The sequence below is a fragment of the Bacillus rossius genome, chromosome 15 (assembly GCF_032445375.1).
Source record: "Bacillus rossius redtenbacheri isolate Brsri chromosome 15, Brsri_v3, whole genome shotgun sequence".
NCBI classification, from domain to species: Eukaryota; Metazoa; Arthropoda; class Insecta; order Phasmatodea; family Bacillidae; genus Bacillus; species Bacillus rossius.
The window spans coordinates 26,619,137-26,642,118 of record NC_086342.1 but is presented as its reverse complement, the minus strand read 5'-3'; the positions used below and the strand labels follow the sequence as shown (position 1 = coordinate 26,642,118).

General features: G+C 37.1%; 1 protein-coding gene across 2 annotated transcripts in view; it reads left to right on the top strand.

The window, feature by feature from the left end:
- Window positions 1-22,982, top strand: part of LOC134539422 (adenylate cyclase type 10-like) — a 62,523-nt gene that overhangs the window by 7,043 nt on the left and 32,498 nt on the right. For both annotated transcript variants that reach the window (XM_063381447.1, XM_063381448.1), the window contains 8 exons: window positions 661-810; window positions 2,469-2,683; window positions 4,964-5,066; window positions 6,098-6,192; window positions 7,994-8,133; window positions 13,817-14,010; window positions 16,451-16,682; window positions 18,599-18,872. In XM_063381447.1, the coding sequence (XP_063237517.1) occupies window positions 661-810; window positions 2,469-2,683; window positions 4,964-5,066; window positions 6,098-6,192; window positions 7,994-8,133; window positions 13,817-14,010; window positions 16,451-16,682; window positions 18,599-18,872 (1,403 nt within the window). The remainder of the gene's footprint in view (window positions 1-660; window positions 811-2,468; window positions 2,684-4,963; window positions 5,067-6,097; window positions 6,193-7,993; window positions 8,134-13,816; window positions 14,011-16,450; window positions 16,683-18,598; window positions 18,873-22,982) is intronic.

Below are 22,982 nucleotides of genomic sequence, written 5' to 3'. Positions count from 1 at the left end.
AAAAGAATGTGAAAAAAAACATAATAAAGTTTCTGCAAAAATATAAATGGTGTGATGGTTATATTTCACATTAACAAAAACAGTTAAACATGAAAGTAAAATGTTCTCAGAACTCACCATCCAAATTTTCTTTTCCGTGAAGCAAGCTCAAGAAACTGATTTGGGAAGAAAACTTTTATTGGTTTATTTAGGACCACATACAAGAAATTTCATGTCTGTTGAAGTTGACAGGAATCCACTTTTTACAGGAATCCACTTTTTAGGTTTTCTTTAATTTTTTTTTTTTAAGTTTGTCACGAGAAAAACAGATCAACTTAAACACATTTCAGTTAGCTTGTTGTCTCAATGTTATCACCAAATAGACCACTTCTTGAGATAGATTGAGTAGGCTTAGTGTAAGACACAGACTTTTTTTTTTACATTTTACACTACACTTTTATGGCTCCATACAACATTTATACAGTATTATTTTCAGTTTACTATACTGTACATAAATTATTCTGGGACTCCTGAGAAATATTAAAAAAAAAAATTTCATATATGTTTAAAGTCATTAAAAAAAATATTCAGTATTCATATTTGATTGGTAATTTGATATGAATACTGATGGGTTGTGCCTGTAAGTTGGTTGGCAGCACTGGACATGGATTCTGTTGGCAGGCGATGCAATCTTGGCCGTGTGGAACCAGCAGAGCGACGTGAAGACCCGCAAGAAGCCGTGCACCGCGCTGTTAGTGCGCAAGGCGGTCAGGTGTGCCCTGTACATACAGAGGCACTTGGGAGCGTACTCGCCGACGACCAGCGTGCAGGGTACGAGGACCGCCCGGTTCCGACGGACATCACCGTCGAGGTTAAGGGGCCCGCCTCGTCAGGGTTGTATGTGTGTTAGTGAGGCGGGATGATAAGCGCGACGCTCGCTGGTGCTTCTAGCGCGGTGTCGCCTCTGGACTGGCGCGCAGTCTTCTCGTCGTCACAGGACAACTGTGAAATTTGTGCGGTGACCGTATTTTTATATTACGGGGAAATGAAGATAAAGGTGTAATGCAAGTCCCTTAAGTGCGTTCAAGAATCTGTACCTCTTGTTTTACACCTAATAATTACTCTGAAAACATGTGTTTTAGCCATTTTAACTCTTCTAGAAATACAGTTTAAAAACATGATTCAAAAATTAAAAGTACTTTTCGGGTCTCAGCGAACTCTTAAATGCTTTTCGTAAACACACCCCACTCATATATCTTGAGTAGTTTTGAAATCGCTTTGTTTTTCCTGAAGCTCTGCACACCGTGTGTGTGCCCGGGTAGGCGGGCCCCTTAAGCAGCGGAGGGGGAATAAATGTGCTCTCATGCTCAGCTAAGCTGAGAATGTGCTTGCGCGGGAGTCGTGCATAACTCCGTTTATGTGATCATTCTTGTCCATGTGTAGATCGACTGCAGATTGCAGCATACAGTGGACTCCCAATTGTCCGGGTGCGGGTTATCTGGCTTGCAAGCTAACCGTGCCGTACTTCTCTTCCAAAAACCATAAACACCAAAAATAATTTTTGACTTTTAGATCTTGGAATCTTCCTAGACTCCAAGTTATTTTTTCTCAAGCATTTTGACTACCTATCTATATTCTACTACCCAAAGAACTTTGGTCCAGATTCTATTATTTCCCTCTGATTTTATTTAATTAGATCTAAATTAGAATATTGCTGTATCATTTGGAACAACATCATGTTGACTGATAGTAATAAAATTGAAGGCATTAAAAATATTATAATTGAATTAATTAATCTTAAGAGATTCTCTTATGCTATCCTGACACCTCTCTCAGTTCATAAAGACTATATTGATGCACTCTTTATTCAAAATTGCAACAACTCTAAAATTGAGTGTAAGTTTATCCTTGAAAGTTCTGGCTTGAGAGTACCACAATTCAATAGTTTTTAATATCTACTTTATGCACAATTAACAACCTAACTATAGACTGATTCCTAATTACAATAACTTAGGTTTGTAATTCTATCAGGAGAATAAATAGAAATTTGTAATTTTGAAGTCATGCAATATAGTAAATGCCTTAGTTAATAACTTAGTAAATTGTTATAACAGAGATTTGTTCTTCTCTTTTTCATTTTTTTGTTTATTATTTTATGTTGTATGTACCTAATAATGTTTTTGTGGTATTATTGTATTTGTTTTGGTTGTTGTTGTGTTTGTTTTATGTGTTGTCACCGCTAATATATGGTACTCTTGCCTTCGTATTGGCCATGTGCAGTTGTCTCATCTGCTATGTTGCCGACTGTTTTTCTTGTGTATTTGTCATGTCTTGCCCACCATCCAAGTCTAACGACTGTCGGTGGGCATGTCACAATTTTAAATAAATAAATAAAATATTTAATCTACTGTAGTTGGAGATGTGTCTATAAATGTGGTGGTTTTTGTAACGGAGTGTGCGTGAGTGTAACGTAGAGTAACAATCTTCAGTGAAAATCATCATAACGGTGGGGACCCTGGAGCACTCGATAGTCGGGAACAATCTGGGCCTGAGCTACGTCAGCCTGGGGGAAGCCGTTCGCGAGATACACGGAGCGGATGACCTGTGCAAGCCAGGGAACATCCTCGTCATGAGGAGCGCTGCCGACTATTGCTCCGATATCGATTACTTCGTGGAAGATACAGATGCTGATGGAAACATCAAGGTAATTCTGCTGTCTACACTATTATTGCTTATTTTAAAAATAACTTAAATTTATTACTTAATTTTAATTTTTTTTTATTTTTAACTAATAATGGTGGGAGCGCTCTCTTATGTTTATGTATTTACCAGCTGTATTTTCAGGCATTTGCCCAGGCTCATGAATCACACTTGGGAGCTGATTTTCGAAACTTCATTCTTAGTTGATGGCTATGTAATGCAAGTCTGAATATGTGTCATTTTTTCTATAAACCTTATTCGATTCTCAGTCTGGCAAATGTCTCGACGTCTAAGTGGTCAAAGTTGTATGTTTTCCAACCCAGATGTCCAAGCTGTCTTGGTTCGAATCACCTCGCTTCCAGTGTGGATTGTATAAAAAATTAAATTTACTACATATCGATAAGGGTCATAACAACACTGACACACTACCTGCTCAGTTCTCCGCTGTTCTACATGAAGTGATTTTTCTTGTTGTCTGGCTATCTTCATAGCTCGAGCTTTTTGTGAGCTCAGCAAAAAATTGAACTTGCATTTGCAAGTCATGATAATAATAAATTAAAATCACTAATAAATTTGTCTATAACCTACACCGAAATCGATAAATAACAAAATCAACTTAATCCGAAACACATGCAAAGTCAATTGTTAGAGAAAGAATAACTGTTATAAGCACTATTAGTAGTGTTCACTTTGCATGCATAATGATAAATGAAATAAGAAAACAGAAATGGTGCTACGATCCTGTTACCACCGAAAAAAATCATGCCTATTATCTTTTTTTTGTATATTTTTCACCACGTTTTTACATTTTTAGTAACATTTTTTCTTGTCTGTGTTTGTTTGGCACAAATTTTGCAATTTATTTTAAACCAACTTTTAGATGAGCTAGAGATTTGAAACTTAAAACATAACTTAAAACTGAATGACAATGCACACACAAGACTAAAAAGTAGAAAAATTAATTAATTTTTTTTAACATACTATATTTTTTAAACAAACTAAAAAGTACAAAATAATTTCTCCTCACCCCATACAAATTTGAAACCCCATTAATATTGTACTGAAAATTTGTGTTTGAGAATATTTAATACCAATGAATATACTTGTAAGGTTTATAACAAAAAAATTGGGACGCATGCAATAAGTAATAGTTAGGAGTTTAGGGATAGCTGTTGCAAAAACTAACAAAAAAAAGTTCCTATCATTTGCAGTGCAATAAAATTGTCTATAACTAGGTGAACTATTCATGCATCAACCATCTATTGCATGCGCCCCTTGTTTTTGGTTTTAAATCTTACAAGTATTTTCATATGTATTAAAAATTCACAATTACAAATTTTCAGGACAATCTGTTTGGGTTAAGAATCTGTATGGGACTAGGAGGAATTATTTTATACTTTTTTGATCAGTTTTAAAAACATGGCATACGTATTAAGATAAATTTTATTTAAATAATTATTATTTTTTACTTGTATCCTACAGTTAATATGCAGTTAATTTGAATCTCTCTCTATACCTATATATATATGACAAATAAACATTTCATCCATCATGTTCTAATTACGACAGAAAAATAGGTGACATAATTAATACCTAACAAAAGTTGTGTTGTATGGAATTATATGTACTTTATTTTTGTGGAACTAGTAGTTTGTTTTAATTAGGCAGGTGTTATTGATGTTTTACTGGTTGCAACACATGTATGTTGCAGTTTCCATAGTTATGGTGTTACTTTCCCATTCTTTATTCAGATCACAAAACGTTCAAAATTTAACTCAAATTAAAATATAAGTCCTACTTCCGAGCTTTGGTTTGTATATTATTGGACTTATTTTGATCCTGATCGTTTCAATATTTAAAGTTAATTTTTCTTGGTGATTTTTTAACTTAAAACCTCCTCAGTGGGAATGTACACTATACTGTACATTCCAATCTGGTACGCTTTAATGCCAAGAAAGCACTTGTAAAAAATAAATTGTCAGTTAGTGGTTTTATGACTAACTAGTAATTTTGGAAGAGGTTCCAGCAAAGAAACCTTAAATATTCTTATTATTATAATAATTATAGCATGTACAGTATATTGTACATTTTCTCAGAGTACAAAAATATTTTTCTGATAAATTGGTACTGAGGAGGTAATCTAGTTCTCTGATATTCCCAGCTTGTTTTATTTCTCTAAAGAATTGTTTGCATTTCAATACTTTCTGTTACATAAATGATTATAATCGTTGTACATAATGCACATGAGCTGTTAATATATTTTGAAAATGTTATTTCTTTGTAGATAATATCCGTATATGATGTTACGGGTAAAGAAGACGAGGAAGATGTCGAAATAAATATCAAAGAGGTTGATCTTGAAAGTTCTGAAGATCATTTTGATATTGGTAAGTGAATTTTCACTAATTAAGTCTCATTCCCACTTGCTATGTCGGTTATTTACTGTAAATATGCCATATTCACAGCACTATGAAACTGAATAATTTTTATTTTGTCTTTGGACTCGAATGAACACTATGAGAAAAGATTATTTTATTTTATGTGCTTTGTTTTTGCAAAGAAGTGCAATATCTTTGCTGGCTTGTAACAAAAAGAGAAGTTTTAAAAATGAAAATGGAAGTTTCGGATTGTTAATAGTGAGTTCTAAATAAAATGTTTTGCTGTATGAAATAATTAAAGAGTTGTATGCCAAGAAATAGTTTCATCAGGTATGTGTGTACAAATAGGAATAAATTGCAACTAGATACTATCCCAGTGGTAGAGTACTAAAGAGCTCATGACTCTAACTGAGTGATAAATTAGCCGGAAAAAACTTTAAAATTTGATATTTAAGAACTTTTGATACGTGTTTTGCACTCAACTATTAAAGGCAACGCTAGATACGAATATTTAAATAATGCTATAATTAACTTCTGCAGTGATCATTTTTTTTTTTATTTACAAATCTATGACATTCTAGGTTACACTGGCAATATTTATATTTAAAATAAATATCAATCATACTGTGAGGGTTAGTTTCCTCGCATTTCCTTTTCCTTTTTTTTCCTTTAAGTTTATTTCAGGGTTTTTCTTATAAATTTATCATGTTAGCTCTCTTGCATTTTGTATTTTGTCTTGAATTTCTTCAACTTATATTTACTACACATTATCTAGTACTTGTAAAAAGTATTTATTCATACTTTCTGGGACTTTTTCACTTCAAAAATAACATTTAGTAAATATCAGACATGAAATTTGTAACCCAACACAAATGCAAGTGGAAAAAGTAAAGGAAAATTCCTTCATTATTAGTGAAGACAAGAAAATAAAACAGCCAACTCGGTGTGTAAGACAAGCCATAATACATTGCAATAAAGAGTATCAGTAAATATTCATTGAGCACACTGATAGCGAACATGGGATTTTGATTACTTTTCAGCTCGGCCCAGAGTAAGTGCGGCCATTGGGAAAGTGATTCGTCCATCCATAATTCAAAAGTTGCGAATGTTCATATCGGCGCCAGTACTGGAACAAGTAAGTGCTGTAGCTTTAGGTGGGTGTCTACAGCTCACTAAAGTCATGCGAAAGTATTGATGCTGATGGAAAAAAAATTTACCAAAATAAACAGTAATATTGGTGGAAGTCATGAAACCATTTTTAGCAGCTTATACTAACCTGCATTTTGTTATTTACACCTCACTTCCATTTATAGTCTCACATTAAAAAAGTAAGTGGTGGGAAAATTTATACCTACTTTAATCATGTAGAAATTATTAAGAGGCTAAAGGTATGTAACGTAAAAAAAAAGCATATTCCTGCGAACAGAAGCATAGTTGTATTTTTATTTTTTAAATGTTAGTTATTATTTATAAAAATGACCTAGTGGTTTAAAAATTGGTAAGAAAATGGTGTTAATAGGTCCTTCAAAAGTCATGGAATTGGTTCACCAGTACTTTTAGACACACTGTTTATGATTTCCTTGGTGGTATTTGTGTTGTAAACAGTCTTTGTAGACATTACTATGAAATTAAATCTGACATTTTTAAATTGAAGCTGTATACATTTGTTTGTAATGCAACTATTGGTAACTTTGAGTGATGAAGATAGTGAAGATCATGGCTGGTTAAACTGTGGGACAACAATGTTGTTATTCTTTCAATGGTCTTCTGGAATAAAGTTTCTTTTAGGTAAATGAAACAAATACCATTACCTCACTTAGTTATTTGGTTAGATACAAAGCACTAATAGTTTCATGTTGATGAAGAATTACAAGCTCTTTGTTCATTAAGTTTTCTGTTTTATGTACGACTGCTTGACTGGATATAATCATTTGGGGTCCAAACAAAAATTTAATGTAAAAGTTTGACTTTAAAACAGCTAATAATTATTTTTTGAGTGGAAAAGTAAAATAAATAACACTTATTGATGTGGTACTAATGTTGCTGTTTGTACCACACGTAACCGATAAAATGAGGGTTTTTCCGATACCTTCTTTCATGATCCCAATTCCTGATGACTTGATACCACTACCAGTACCCAGATACCTCCACGGATACCTTGTACTACAATTAATATTTACAATTACTTGCCACACTATATGAATAGATAATAAAAACATAATTTTTAATAAATATGTTTGAGAATGCCATTTTTTTCTTAAATTGAAAATTGTGCATCACTATTTATTAGATAAACCTCTTCATTCATACTTGTAGTTAAACAGTGCCTAAGTAGATAAATTTTATTATTAGCCTTAAAAAATTTAGTTAAAATAATTCAATGAATATAAAACATATTTGCTGTAACTAAGACAAACATAACAAATATTAAAAAAAAAAATCAAAGTTCTGATTTTATTGTGTCTGATACCTTCAATACCTGTGCCAATATCTTGGTATCGGCCAATTGCTGAACATTGACTGATGTCCGATACCAGTATCAGGTATTGGGTATCAAAACAGCCCTATACAAAACATTTAAATGGTTAATGTAATAATCATTTATTTGAAAGTGTAGGTGGTACTTTTGCACCTTATCTTGATTCCACTTTAGGTCTTTGTTGTCTATGATCACTGAGGCATCACACTCGGGTGTTGAGGGTCTTGGGTGTGATTCCAACCACTGGCATTGACGACAGAATTTAAAAGCACCGAGTTGGCACCTTAGTAGTTTGAAGCTAATTGTAATCTGCAATATCCTGGCATCTTGCTGTTCCACTGGGTTTTCAAACATATCTTACACAGCGTAGAACAACATTCATTCCCAAACGCTCGGTACATTTTGGCACAAAAAAAAAATACCGAATTGCTGAAGACTTTTTCATATGCTGTTGCAGATTGATTCGCATCTTCCCCTTGATATGTTGAATGAGTTACGGCAAACAGGTGTGATTTTTGTGCATTTGGTTCCAAAGCCAGGTGTAAACTATTCAAAGCTGAAAGATATTGTCAACAAAGCCGTCTGCATTGCCTTAAGGTATGCTGTTCATAATCGATTTCATACATGATGTATTTCATAGTAAATGGAATTTATTACAAAATATTTTACTCGGTAGTGAAGTGAGTTAATAGATGGAGTGACGGCTATGCTTCACATTAAAAAAAATAAGTTGGGCATAAAAGTAAAATTTCTCAGAACTCAGCATCCGAACATTCTTTTCCTTGAAGTGAGCTTAAGCAACTGATTTGGGAAGAAAACTTTTATTGGTTTATTTAGGACCACATATAAGATTTTTCATGTCTGTTGATGTGGACAGTTATCCACTTTTTAGGTTTTTCTTTAATTTTTTTCTTCTTTCGATCACGACTTCATATTGTCGTGAGATAACAGAATAACTGGAACACAGTTCAGTTAGCTGTAGTCTCAATATTGTCTCCGAATCTACCACTTCTTGAGATCGAGTGAGGTGGTGTAGTGTAAGACATAGAACTTGCAATCCTAGAGAAGACTGGTTATAGAGCTGTTCTTGCAATCTTGATTTTGGTTTTCCAACGTGTTTGGGTGAAATTACTCCACGAATGCACTGGAAAATTGCATTTATAGCAGGCAATAGTTAGAGACAAGGTTGTTATGGTTTTATATTTAGGCCAATTTAATTTTTAAATCAGGAGATTTCAATGTTTTTGTTTTAATTTTTTATGGACACTGTTTATTCATAAAGATACCACAATTTTCAACTATTCAACTAATACAACACTTATTTGTTCAATAATACATAGTTTACCAAAATAGTGTCATTTTGACTGATACATGATGCACTTTTACAATATAAAAATTTGTAAAAAGCATGTCAAACTACTGGGAAAAATACAAATAACTAGCAAGTATATCTGCGTTTAAAAAATTACCTTTATCGTAGTGTAAAAATTAATTACTAATAACAGTAGCAATATAAAAAAATCCCTTTCGGCACAGTCTACAGGTGTAGGTAGATTTCAAAGTACCTATTTCTTCTGGAAATATTTTGGAAACTTCTATATACGTCTGGAACATTTTAAGATCTTAATGTACGTAACATATTTATGTTCCCAAATAGTACTAAATTATCTATTAAATATTTGCTCATTTTCCATGCTGCGAAAACATTATGACTGTTTTTAACTCAATGTATCCACCATTGAATAACTTAAAACAAATTTCATATTATATACCAAATAAGTTAATTATTTAATTGTTTTAACTTTAACCTTTAAACACTATTTTTCATCCCTTGCACTAATACTGTGGTCATGTAAAAATTTGCTTTGCAACAAGGTTTAAGATAATATTAAGATGGTTTAAAATATATTTAAATTTATTTGACACTAAGAAATTATGAATGTTTTAAATTTCAACCCCTGTTTTTATGTTAATAATTAATTTCATCAAAAATTGTTTCAACCAAAGTTTTAAATGAAGTTTGTAACAACTCAGATACAGCCTTCCCCATGACAATTCAGTAATAATAATTTGTTAAAATTTTTGTCGTATTCAAGCATCAAGCGATGTAAAGTTTTTCCTTTTAGAAGTAATTTTGAACTGACCATGTCAGGTATTGTGAACGTAATTCACCTGGTTTAATGCTTTTATTTTTATAATGCATCAGTTTTTTTTTCTTTGCTGGCTTGTTTGTGGGAAGGCGTGCTGACGTAATTCTCCTCCGTTATTTCCACGACAGAGGTTTTGTTTCACACGCTAGGCGTTTGAGTCACGGTCACGGGAGTGTGTAAGAGAGAGAGAGAGACAAAATTGCTGGGTCGTGGGAACAGAACTAAGAATTTCATGGAAGTTTCTGTTGCCATGCGCTGTGATTGGCTGAGAATTACGTCAGCGAGCCCAGGACACTGCCCGCACGTATCGAGGAAGGCTGTATGGGCAGTCATTGTCAGAGCACCGTGCCAAGCAGTCATTGTTTGAGCACCATGACAAGAGGTCATGGTCGGGCGATGGCTCACCAATTAAAATTCGTAAGAAGAGTCTACGTGTTTTCTCTTTTCTGTATGTACATTTAATTTTTGCTTGTTCTGAGGTGCGGAAGTATGTGATATTTTGTTTGTACATGAATAAAAAAAAACAGGTAATATAACAAACATTGCATATGAATTACTTCTTGACCTGCTACCAGCTTGTATGTTCACTCATCACCTAATTTTGAGCTAGCCGGAGGTGGTGAGTGGTAACAAGTTTAGGATTCAAACAATAAATTATAATGTATTTGAAAGTAAATATGTTAAAACCTAGTTATTTCCACCCCTTGCAGTAATGGTTGGTTAGATAAAAATTTATTTTAACAATAGTTTCAGTAAAGGTTTAGAAAGTTAAACAAAAATAAGAATGGATTTAGTAGCATACATGCTAAGGAAGTTTTATTTATTTTTCTATTCCAACCCCAGGTTTTTTAAACTACTTACAATAATGGTTTGTTTTATCAAAAATTGTTGCAGATAAAAGATTTAGATAAAAATTATAAGATTTACAAACAATATGAACAGATATGATAATGTGCCTAATTAGGGAAATATGAATTTTTTGTCATTCAGCCCCAGTTTATGGGCGAGGTGTATAAAACAACCCTGAAGACACGTCTACAGAGATCTTCATAAACACTCCAAGAATTTGAAGCAGACATTGAGCAACTCGTGCACTTCGTCTACCCAAAACACCAACGGAGTTCCGCCAGCAGCTAGCCACCAGTGCTTTTGTGTACGGACTCAGAGATGAGGAGGTCCTGCAAATTCTTTGTTTTGCCTGGCACAAGAAGAGCTGCGAGGCCTTGGTCCATGCCCTGGAAATCGAGACAGCATTTAGTGCCTCAAAGAAACACAAGCATCAGGACAAGGAGAGTTGGACTGAGACCTTCAATGAAGCAAATGCCATAAACATCACTAATGAAGTAGACATTCTCAGGGCATTGAAGAAGCTGCTGAATGACACTCCAGTTAACCAGAACAGAATAGTAGGAGGATGCCCGCAGTGCTTCATCAGTGGGACTGCCCAACTCGCAGGAAGACATCGCAGCTGAATGATTGTCGGATAGAACACACAAAAGGCCTAATTCATAGCAATGCCGATGCTCTCTCCCGAAGACCTTGCAAGGCAGACTGCAACCATTGCAAAAGGGTGGAGAAAAAATGAGGGAATCAAAGATTTTTGGCAAACAATGATATCTAAAGGTGAAAGCAGCGCAGCAGCAAGATCCTGACCTAGCACTCAATGGTACTGGAAGTTCAATATGGCATGAGATCTCCAGTGACCGAAGGCCTGTGAAAGCTTATTGGGCACAGTGGAATTCCTTGAGGATGGTGAATGGGCTGCTAATGAGAGCATGGGAGAGTTCAAATGAAAAGTTGTTACCATGCAACTGCTCCTTCCAAAGAGTCTAGTGGCAGGTATTGAAAGAAATCCATGATGGTACTTCTGGTAGTCATTTAGGAGTGAACAAAACTCTAGCCAAGATCCATTAATGCTATTATTGGTTGAGGTGTCACCAGGATGTGGAGGCTTGGTGTAGACAATGCGAAGCATGCTCAGCTAAAAAGGGGTCACAACACCGAAGTCGTGAGGAAATGAGGGCCTCTTTGAGAGGATAGCCATTGACATCGCTGGACCATTTCCCAATTCTAAAGATGGTAACTTGTATATTCTCGTTGCAATGGATTACTTCAGTAAGTTGCCAGAGGCTTATGCATTTCCTAACCAAGAAGCCACTACCATTGTGGATGCAATAGTCAACAACTTCATTTGCAGATTTGGGGTTACCAGTGGAGCTCCACTCAGACCAAGGCCACAATTTTGAGTCAACAATATTTTAGGAGGTGTGTTGGTTGCTCAGAATAAATGAAACCAGGACTACAGCCCTACATCCTCAGTCTGATGGCATGGTGGAGAGGTTCAACAGAACTCTCAAGGAACACCTGGCCAAGGTTGTGGCCGAGCATCAACAGGATTGGGATCAACACATCCAGTTGTTCCTGATGGCATATAGATCTGCCATCCATGACTCCACTGGACAGACCCCTGCGAGTATTGTGTTTGGACAGGAGTTGAGGCTGCCCTGTGATGTCAAAATCGGTCATCCTCGCAGGGAGCCGACCAGAACCACTGATTATGTGAATGCTAGTGCTGCTAGAGCAGCAGTTCCCAATTATTTCGGCAAGAGAACCCTATGATCGAATTTTCTTTTGGCGGAACCCCAACTCCTTCAAGGGAAGTTATTTGACGATAATTGTGCCTGCTGTAAATGACATTCGTCCTGACTCACGGAACAACTGTGTCACGGCCACGGAACCCCACGTTTCTGTTCTGCGGAACACTTATTGGGAACCGCTGATCTAGAGGTCTAGCAACAAATCAAATGAAGATGAGGAACGACCTGAAGGCTAACTCAACTGGATTTCAGGAGAGCAATTTGGTGTGGCTGTACAATCCACAATGAAGGAAGGGAAGGTGCCCTAAGCTTCAATCACCATGGGAAGGCCCATATGAAATCTTGAAGTAACTAAATGATGTGGTCTACGACATCCAGAGAGGAAAGAGGGGACGGTTGAAAGTGGTACGTTTGGACTGATTGAGGGAATATGCCGGAAGGGATGCATAAACTGTTCAGGACAAACGGGTTTAAGGAGAGTGCAGTGTTATATGCGTTCTAGGAGGCAAGGGTGTGACGTGTGCCAGGTACTTGAGTGGGCCTTCCAGTGAGTCTGGTCAGCGGTCCCGCAAGGACGCTGTCATGCATGTACCATGTGCCCGGTCGGATTACAAGGGTCTGTCTAACCATCCCCTTCTGCCTCTCTGCTCTCCGCTTTTCACTCATCGCTCACCATCTTGCCTTGGGCCTCGGACAATTGTCACTGACACTTTAAGTGGTCTGGGAATTCTGCTGGTTTCCTGAAGTCGCCGCGCGGAGTGGAGAGAATAAACGTCGACTTTCTGGACTTTTCGGGCGTCGGTTCGGCCCGGGATGACTCGAGACATCACAGCCGCTCTTGTCCCTCCGAGAAGGAAGCCATGGGAATATAAGCGACGATGCTGGCCTCCATGGGAGTTCCGCAAGTGAAGGGAAGTGCGACATCGTGAAGAGGGGGTGAGACCCCCTCGAGAGCGTGCGACTGTGTGGCGTGAGGCTGTGTGTGTGTGTGGACAGGCGGGAGGTAAGGGGTGAATCACTGTGGAGCCTAGCTTCAGTGAGGAGTGCAAACTGTGGAACTTTACAGACATTAGTGACTTGCGAATAAACATTTCTAAGTGCAAGTGATTGGTGATCAGATATTTTTAAGCACAATCAGATATTAGTAAAGTAAATATTGGTAATAAATAAAACAGTAATTAAGCTTAATTGGGCTATCCCTTATGACCCAGTTCCCCCACATTATACTCGTAACAATACTACGTATAAAGTTTCCCTTTGTCTTTGTGAACTTTGGTTCACACCATCCACCTCAAATGGCAGCACCTTGGTTACACATTTCCGTTCCATGCGAAATCCAATCCATTCTCGCAAGTACTCCTACCAAATGCCGTGAGCCATGATGTTACACATCAAAAAATTGTTGTAAGAAATTTAATGTAGTGTTTATTATTGTCTGGCCCTCGGATTAGTTTCAAAAATGATACCTGGCCCCCCGAGAGGAGTGAAGTTTGACCACCACTTTGTGTGTGTTGTTCCCCTTTCCGTCCACAGTGTGCTCTGGCGTAAAGGCTGCCTGAACAAGGTGTCAGCGTTCGACAAAGATGTAACCTTGTTGGCCATCTTCGGTCTCCCCGGTTACGGGTACCAACACCAGTCCTTGAACGCGCTCACGTGCGCGCACGCAATGTTCGGCCAGCTGGAGCAAGAGATCGGCTGGGATACGGTGTCCATCGGGGTTACCACAGGTACAGACCGCTTTGTCATTGCGGTCAAAGATTCATGTCTCACACTTGACTTCAAATTACTTTATAATTACCACATTGCATCTATTACAGTCAATTCCAATAGAACACTTGCACTGATTAAATACATTACTTATTTTTTTCATCTAATATGGACTCGATTATATGTATTCAACTTCCTTATTGAGATCGATATTAGAATAAAAATTCAACAAAAATTAAAACTATAAAATAAAATTATAGAAATACAAAATTAAATATTTGTTTTTGAAAATGATAATTTTAGCTCTATCTTACATTTTGAGTTTCTTTTTGGTGAATATTGTTTACGACGTGAGATGCAAATGGTGTTGTCTAATCTCGGAAGTTAAACTATGCCAGCTATGGTCAGAAAGATTCGCTCCACTAGACTATCGTCAGCACTTGACGTCATAGGTCAGCATCTGCACTATCACCTCCGACACATCAGACAGGTGCAACTGTACGAATGTGCCAGTCACTTTACATGGACTCCTATAATATAAATAAAGGAGAATATGTATTATAAATGTAAAGTTAGTAAAATCCTTAAGATTTTTAAAACTTGAAATCACTCTTCCCTATGATTATTTTAGTTTACCAAATTTATTTTCAGGGTAGTTTCACTATCATAAAGTTTAATTTGGCACACCGATACGTTTAGTATGTCCCCTAATTTTTATGAAAGTGATTAAAATGGGTTTATGTTCATACACGTGGGTCCGCCATCTTCCCTGTAAAATTTTTTTTTGCATGGTGCATGCACATCATAGAAATTCACTTTCATCATTTTTTCTATAACACACCTAAAGAATTATAACTTAAAAATCACCCATGGAAATAAAAAAAAATCATTAAGAAAATTTATTTCAAAGGTCTGGAAATTAGCTTGCCAGGTATTTGAACATCATGTATATACACCCAGTTGTTATATTGTGAAAAACATGACATGTAACAACACAGACACAAATGTGCTGGTTTTTTTATTTCTGTGTATTTATGTTCTAGGCATGCTTGTTACTAATTATTTCATTGAATAAATGCATTAAGTGTGAGCCAAATTGAGATAATTTTGGGGAAATAACTAATAAGAAATATTTTTAGTTTCATTTTTATTGAATTCAGTGAAATCTCATTTATAAAAACTCTGTTATAAAACTTTTATTAACACAAAGTGTTTTCACAGTCCCTATAAATTACATAGGAGTTATAGTAGTAATTTATTTGTTTAATACTAAAGTATGGTTATTAATATTTGTTCCAAACATAAATTATTACATGAAGTAAAGTATGGTTAGTACAAATTTCCCAGAATAATGTAAAGAAACAATGTGAAGTTTCAACTAAAGTAATACTGATACCATTGCTTTGTTTTAGTGTAGGTTCAAAGTTTTTTTGATCCATTCTAAATTTGTAGTTTAAAATCCCTAAAAAATTACATTTGTTTCTGGAAAAAATTGTGTGCAAGTTTCCTTGGAGGAATTCAATTTTTTTAGGTGTGTTTTGTATGTACTAAATAAAAAAAATTAAACTTCAATTGAATTTGATTTAGAAATAATATAAAAGTTGTGACTAAATTTAGTAATAGTTATGGTTAGTACAAACCTCGTTATTGCAATGTAACAAAATTATGGGCCCTTCAGGTTCATATTATTGAGGTGTAATACCATGGTGAAGAAACTCTAATAATTGCGGAAACTAAGACCTAGATTTTGAAGTAGTTTTAAACCCACCCGCTAGAGAGTAACTTTCATAATATATTACTAACAGAGCTACATTTATTGTGAGAAGAAATGCATCAGCTATGACCAGGAAAACATACCAGTGATAATTAATTCACTTTATTTTGGTTGCCACATATTTTGTGAAATAGAAATACATTGCGTCTCCCACAAGCCCATTTTTATTACAAAACAGTATTAAGTTTTTTTTTGCACAGTTTAGTCATCAAGTGGTTAAATTATCATTATAAACCTAACACTTTGGACTTGAAACTCCCACCCGAGTTTTTTTAAAATATTAGTTATGAGCCCACCCAACAGATGTCGTCACATGTCAAGCAAAACATGGTCTCAGTTTCCTCTGTAAGAGTCACACTTCTATATCTCCCTGCTATTTTCTATGTGTAATGCACTGTTTTTTTATGAATGAAGTTAACATATAAAAATAAAAAATTGAAATAATATGTTATGTTTTAAAGACAAATAGAGTCACACTTCTATATCTCCCTGCTTTTTCTATGTGTAATGCACTGTTTTTATGAATGAAGTTAACATATAAAAATAAAAAAAATTGAAATGATCTGTTTTAAAAATCAAATTTGACCTGAAAATTGAATCATAAAATCTTGCCCCCGGGTGTTGCAGAAGCGTGTCGGATGTGAGAGCACGGACCGCGCGTCTAACGGTCCAGGTGCGATGCGCAGGCCTGCTGTACGTCGGCACCATGGGCCACAAGATCCGGCAGGAGTTCACGGTGCTGGGCAGCGTGGTGAACCGGGCGGCCCGCCTGATGGTCGCCTACCCGGGCCAGATCACGGCGGACGACGAGACCCGCGTGTCGTCCCGTCTGCCCGACAACCTGTTCATCCAGCAGGAGGAGCGGCACATGAAGGGCATTGAGCGGGGCGGGCGCTACTACGCGTTCCAGGACAAGAGGTGAACCCGAGCTCCGTCACCACCCTTGGCCGTGCTACGTTCAGGGGTGAAGCCAGGGGGGGGGGGGGGGGGAGTTTAAGGGGTTCAAAACCCCCCCCCCCCCACCCTTAACACCAAATCTTTAATTAATTTCTTATTCAACACTCAAACAGATTTCATATTAAAATTAATAAAAATTTTACCATTAAAATTTTTAAATTTAAGTACCGAAAACTGCTAAAATAGCACTATTTCACACCTTAAAATACAAATTTTCCACGGGGGAGGACCCCCGGACCACCCGCTTTAATACGGGGTGGGGGGGGGGAGGGGCATTCTTCTTAACACCCCCCATACACAAATCCTGGCTACGCCACTGGCTACGTTACCATTGAATTTCAATTCTCCGTGTTTTTAAGCTTTATAGATTTGACCTCGGTACACAGTATGTCCATAAAAGAATGTCCCGGTTATAAATTTTAATTCCATCAACTGTAAGAGTGGAGGTTTGGTTATAAGTCTCAATTAAAGAGTAAATCAAACGGTTTTTAGACAGGCGCACACGTGATTACTGCTTTGTTGTTTTCTCGCTTGCAGCGCTACCCACGCAAAATGGTGACTCTTGAGCGTGAATTGTTTTGTGGTCTACAATTTGCCGAGAGTGAATCTGTAATTTCAGTTCAAGGTGCGTTCTCCATTGTATGTTCTTTGCATGAGAGTGGTTGGACATTGAAGTCCCTGGATGTTGGATCGGATAATGGTCGAGACGACAGAGCTCTTTTTCGCTGGTCTCCACGTTCACCTGACATAACGCCGTGCGATTTTTCCCTTTGGCTTTATAAAAATTGGTGTCTACGTTTTGCCGCTATCTAATGATTTGCCAGAGTTGAGACGCAGAATTCAAGAAGCTATTGCTTTCATTACTCCGGACATGTTAACCAATGTGTGGGAAGCATTGTACTTTAGGTTAGATGTGTGTTGTATAACTCAAGGTGCACCCACTGAAAATTAGTAAGAAAAACTAGGTTAGTTTATTTCCAATTTGATATATGATTTTGTTGTTAAATAGTCTAAATTAATCTGTTATAATATACCCTTGAAACGGGGACATTTCTTTTATGGACAGTCTGTATTATGTCAGAATGATATCGTAAACGATAGCACTTTCCTCAAGCCCTAAATGACAAACTAAAAACAGTGCATTGCAACAGTATGAAAAAAAAAATTGAGCAGAATATCGACGAACGCCGGCTGCACGCACGAAAAACTGTCACGTTCCGCCTGAGCTGAGCGTGCAAGAACCGGCCAACCACCGTGCGAGAAAGAAACTCTTCTATAATATCAGACAGGTTAAGGCGGGCTTTTTAACTAATAGCTCGTGATTATATTTAAACAAATTTTTTAAAAATAAATTTTCAAAAACTGTAAATAATATTTGAAAATTAAAAAGAATGCAATTTTTAATCAATGTTTTCTCGTGAAGTTTTCACGTAAAGTTATTGTCCGTTAACCTACTTTACAGACAACCCCCCCTTTTTTTTTTCTTCCAAAGATTGTATTCATTGTCCCTGTATTAGCAGTCAGTGGCGTAGCCAGGATTTGTGTTATGGGGGGGGCAGGGGGGTGTTAAGAAGCATGCCGCGCCCCCCCCCCCTCCCCACGTATTAAAGCGGGTGGGCCTGGGGGTCCTCCCCCGGGTAAAAATTCGGATTTTAAGGTGTAAAAAAATAGTGCTATTTTTAGCAGTTTTCGGTACTTAAATTTAAATGTTTTAATGGTAAAAATTGTTATTAATTTTTAATATGAAATTTGTTTGAGTGATGAATAAGAAATTGCTATGGGAGGGGGGGGGGGGGTGTCGAACCCCTGAAACCCCGCCCCTGGCTACGCCCCTGTGTGTCGGCGGTGCGGTGTGCTGAGAGCGGAGCGTGTCCCAGCATGCGCAGGCGGCTGACCACCATGCGGCTGGGCCACGGGCCGCTGCTCGGCCGGGCGAGCGAGATGCTCCTGCTGGAGCAGCAGCTGGGGGGCCTGTCCCGCGGCCAGGACGTGGGGCTGGTGCTGGAGGCGCCGCCCTTCGTGGGCAGCTCCCGCCTGCTGCGGGACATGGCCGGGCTCGCCGCCGCCCGCGGCTTCCCCGTCATCGGCTACATGGTCGACGAGATGGAGATCCCGTCGCCCTTCTCCTTCGTGCTGTGGCTGCTGGCCGAGGCGAGGCCCGCTCCGGCGGGGGCGCAACAACAGGGGGGCAAACAGGGGGCAGAGAAAGTAGTGCTGTGTAATCAATTTTCAGATATAGTAAAACTGCTTAAATAGCACCGTTTTCCACCTTGAAATACAAATTTTCCCGGGGGTGTCCTCCCCCGCTTCAATAGGGGGATCGATGATTCTTTATAAAAAGGTATATTGCCACCCATCCCCTTTCCCCCTCCCCCCCCCCCCGCCCCTTTGGAAATTTAGTTGTTGTTCCCCTGACCTCCAGTGTGTGCTTTATTCAAGTGGTTTATAAATATTTTTTGGTTTGATCGTTCAAGAGGATCACAGAAGTTTGAAAGTTTCACTTGTAATGTGCGTGGTGGCCGTGAAACAGTTTCAATTTTGTCAGTTGCTGCTAGGAACATTCAGACGTGATAAACAAGGCAAAACACAGGAATGATGTTGCATTGTGCCGGCTAGTCAATAATCAATTATTTTTTTTTGGTTGTAAATTTATGAGAGTAAGAAGCATTCAACTTACGAATTTCCCTTGCGGCACCTGTCAAAGTGGTCTCGCCTTATCTCGAATCATTCTGTGCTTGTGGTCATGTTCAGCAACGCGATTGTTGTACTCCAATGGAAGTACACGTTACCTGCCCCATGTTATAGGGAATGTTTTTGCAAAGTATTTCATTACTGGAGTCGTGATTATTTGTCGGATTCAAAACTTGAATTACGTATATATCTGCTTCACGTTGATGATTGGACTACAGTGCCTGTGATGACCCTGAGCTGGTTGTAAACATGGAGAAGAAGTGGTTACCCTAATACATTTAACCTGCCTTAGGATGCATGTGACCTTTGTATCATGGCCACTTTGATCTTTGCTTGCAAATTAAATACACATAATTTTTAGGAGTGTGCGAAGACCTTTTTTTTTAAATTTGAATCCAAGTTAAAGATAAAGATCTAAGTCTTGGCCGAAGGCGAAGTTAAAGTTGAAGATCAATTAAATATTTTGCTACTAAGAAAACTCCATAGACACAATTTTGAATGCTTGAGTTAGTTTTTAATCAGCACATCTTGCATACCACAAATACTGTAGGAAACCTGTAGCAATCTATCAATCTAAGACTGCTTGTGAATTAAATGAAAAATTCCAAAACCAAAAATAACTTATGTTAAAGCAAGATTAACTGTTGAAATAAATTTGAAACATCCACACACTACGATTATTGCATAAGCATCTTTTCAAATATTTTGAAAATAGGCTTAAATGTGCAAATTCTGAAATATGTAGAGAATTTTTTTTTTGTTAAAATTATAAGTATACAACACCCAGTAAACAGTGTGTTACGAATGAATTTGCTCTCTATCTCTCTTGCTGTATGTATGTACAGCATAAATAAGCCAAAATTTTTTAACATTTACCATGTTTTATCGCATAATCATTGCACGCACATAAGCGTCGCACGGTTATTTTAGTGTGTCGAAATCTGGAGAAAAAAATTTTTTACATAAACGTTGCTTGATGTTTTTGGTTTGGTCACGCTATTAGATTCTGAGTGCTTTGTGTAAGTAGTTTTTCCATATAAAATGATGTATTTTAAAGTTGAAATCTAATATTCATTCGAATATTACCGCTTAATTATTCCTTATTCGATTACGTACTATATCTACCCGCAGAAGAGACACTCCTGCGCAGCTATGTGTCACAGCTATAATTTGTATCATAAAAATCCAACTTTTTGGCCATAAGGGTCACCTTTGAATATGAATCATACCATCTACAGTAGAATATGAGTGAAGTCTTTTTCGATGTTCCAGCTTATTGGTTCATAAGAAATACGGCACTGGTGTTAACCCTGGGTCCCCTTCCTTTTTGTCTGCTTTCTGTGCTACTTTATTATTGTAGAAGGGAGTGAGGGCCTCTGACCTACTGCTTTATGACCCGTCCTAATAACAAAAAGACACCCCTTTATCCCTTCCCCGGCTATTGTATTTTTTTTAAACAAGTCCTATTCCAGAATATAAGAGAAGGCAGCAAGCTACACTTTGTGAGTTTCTTTTATAACAACTAGCTGTTAAGTTCTACGTTATAGAGGGAGAAATTTGTTAGAGAAATTTGTGCGCGAGATGAAGGAACGTAAAAAGCAAGCCGGGCTTTGAAGTGCGGCTTTCAAAGCACCAACGGTGGCTGCAGTTTTTTCATGGAATGTTGTTGCATTTGTAAGCTGAGAAATATCGCGCCAAAAAACAATAATGTTGGGTCACAGTCTCAGTTTAAAACCTGTTGAAATAGACACGTGGAGATTGTGTCAGTTCACACAGACATTTATTTGCAAGCGTGGGGGAGAGAGGGAGAACAGTCAACACCGCCACATGGACGCACGCACTAACAGAACGCACACATTACATTTCCTCCCCTCCAGCCCAGCAAGTCGCGTCACTTGCTGGCGTGGCAGACAAAACAATGGCGCCTCTCATAGTGCTTTTCACGCACTGCTCTGATATTTTAACTAAACAATTTTATACTTACTAGTAACATATTTATTAAAAACCAACACAGGATAGTTATTTACACACACACTCAAAGACACACTGCAATTAAAATTTTTTTTACCCAAAGTTATAAATTTGTATAAGAATTGCTCTACATTTTTTAAAACTAAAAATTGGCATTATATGTGCTATCCATACACGGGTAAATATGGTTACAGAAATATGAGGCTGTCTGATATGTAAATTTCCTTTCAAAATGTTTTTTAAACATTATAACAATATTACCTGTTTGTCTTCGTCGCCGCTGTGTACCGCTTATAAAAATGTAGCCAGCGCTAGTTTGCATCATTCTTGTTAGGTTATGTTGATTCCCGTATAGAGCGCGTGCATGTAGTCAAATATTGATATAGATAGATCACCAATTGCATGCAGTGCGCACGCTTTGTCTAGTGCCAAGTTAACTACATTTGATAGCCTGCACTCTTTTGTGATGAGTGTGTATTACGACGATAGTTATATATTAATTCCGGGCTCACGTTTGGGTCACGGTTTTCGTTTTTATATTTAAAATTGAACTAAATGTTTTTGTTGCATGACTTATTAATTTAAATGGTCTGGTGTTCTATTGTATACTCTACTTTTTAATTAAACATACTTTTCATGAATAGGTTTTGTTTTTATGAAATAACTTCACCTAACAAAAAGATGTTTTTTTGCATAAAAATCTAACTCCTATTTTTCAAACTTGATTTTGGTATAAAATGTGTGACGATTATGCAATATAACATGGTACCTACTTAGTAGAATCTTTCTGTACTATACGTATATCGTGCAAATGTAATTTATTTTTTTTTAAACCCCTTGAGATTTTTAATTAAAATCCTAAACTAAAGATATATGAAATAATTTCTACATGTTAATGGAAAAAACTAATTCATTGAGGTGAATTTGTATAATTTTGTGTTTAGCCCTGCATTTCAGTGTCGATGTGGTTTATTGGCATTCATTTCGGTGATTGGCTGTGTATGACTTTTTTCAGTGTTTGGTGATGCATTGATTTCAGTTTCGCTGTTTCTATCTTTCTTTTTTTTCCCTCGCTTTTATAGCTATTTACTATATAATCTTGCCTGTAATCATTACTGTCACTTGACTTACTTATTATGTATAAATATTTATTTTGTTAATTTTATTATAATATCCACCTACCAAAGTCTAATTATTCCCTAAAAACCTGCCAAAAAGTCTCACCTCATCTTGAACAGAGAGCATGTAGCAGAATATTTTTTCTCCAAAGCCTTTGCATTTGTGTGTAAGGCATTAACAGTATTTGTATTTACCTTCCGTGGGTCTACTTTTTTTTTGTTAGCGAGATGGTAGAAAGAATAATTGTCTGAGCTCTCAAGAGTTAAACATAGCTGTGGCTGCCTCTTGGCAAGGGGAGTGGGGGCGGGGAATCATCCGATGCAATCTGCTTTTAACGACTTGGGTGGTTCTCACCGTTAACTATAACTAACACCGTGGATGTTATTTATGTCCCCAAACACCGGGCGTCGAATCCAACTTTTAACATATTCTGCTCTAAGAATAAATAACTCAGAATATTTTAAGTTTTTTAATTTGCCA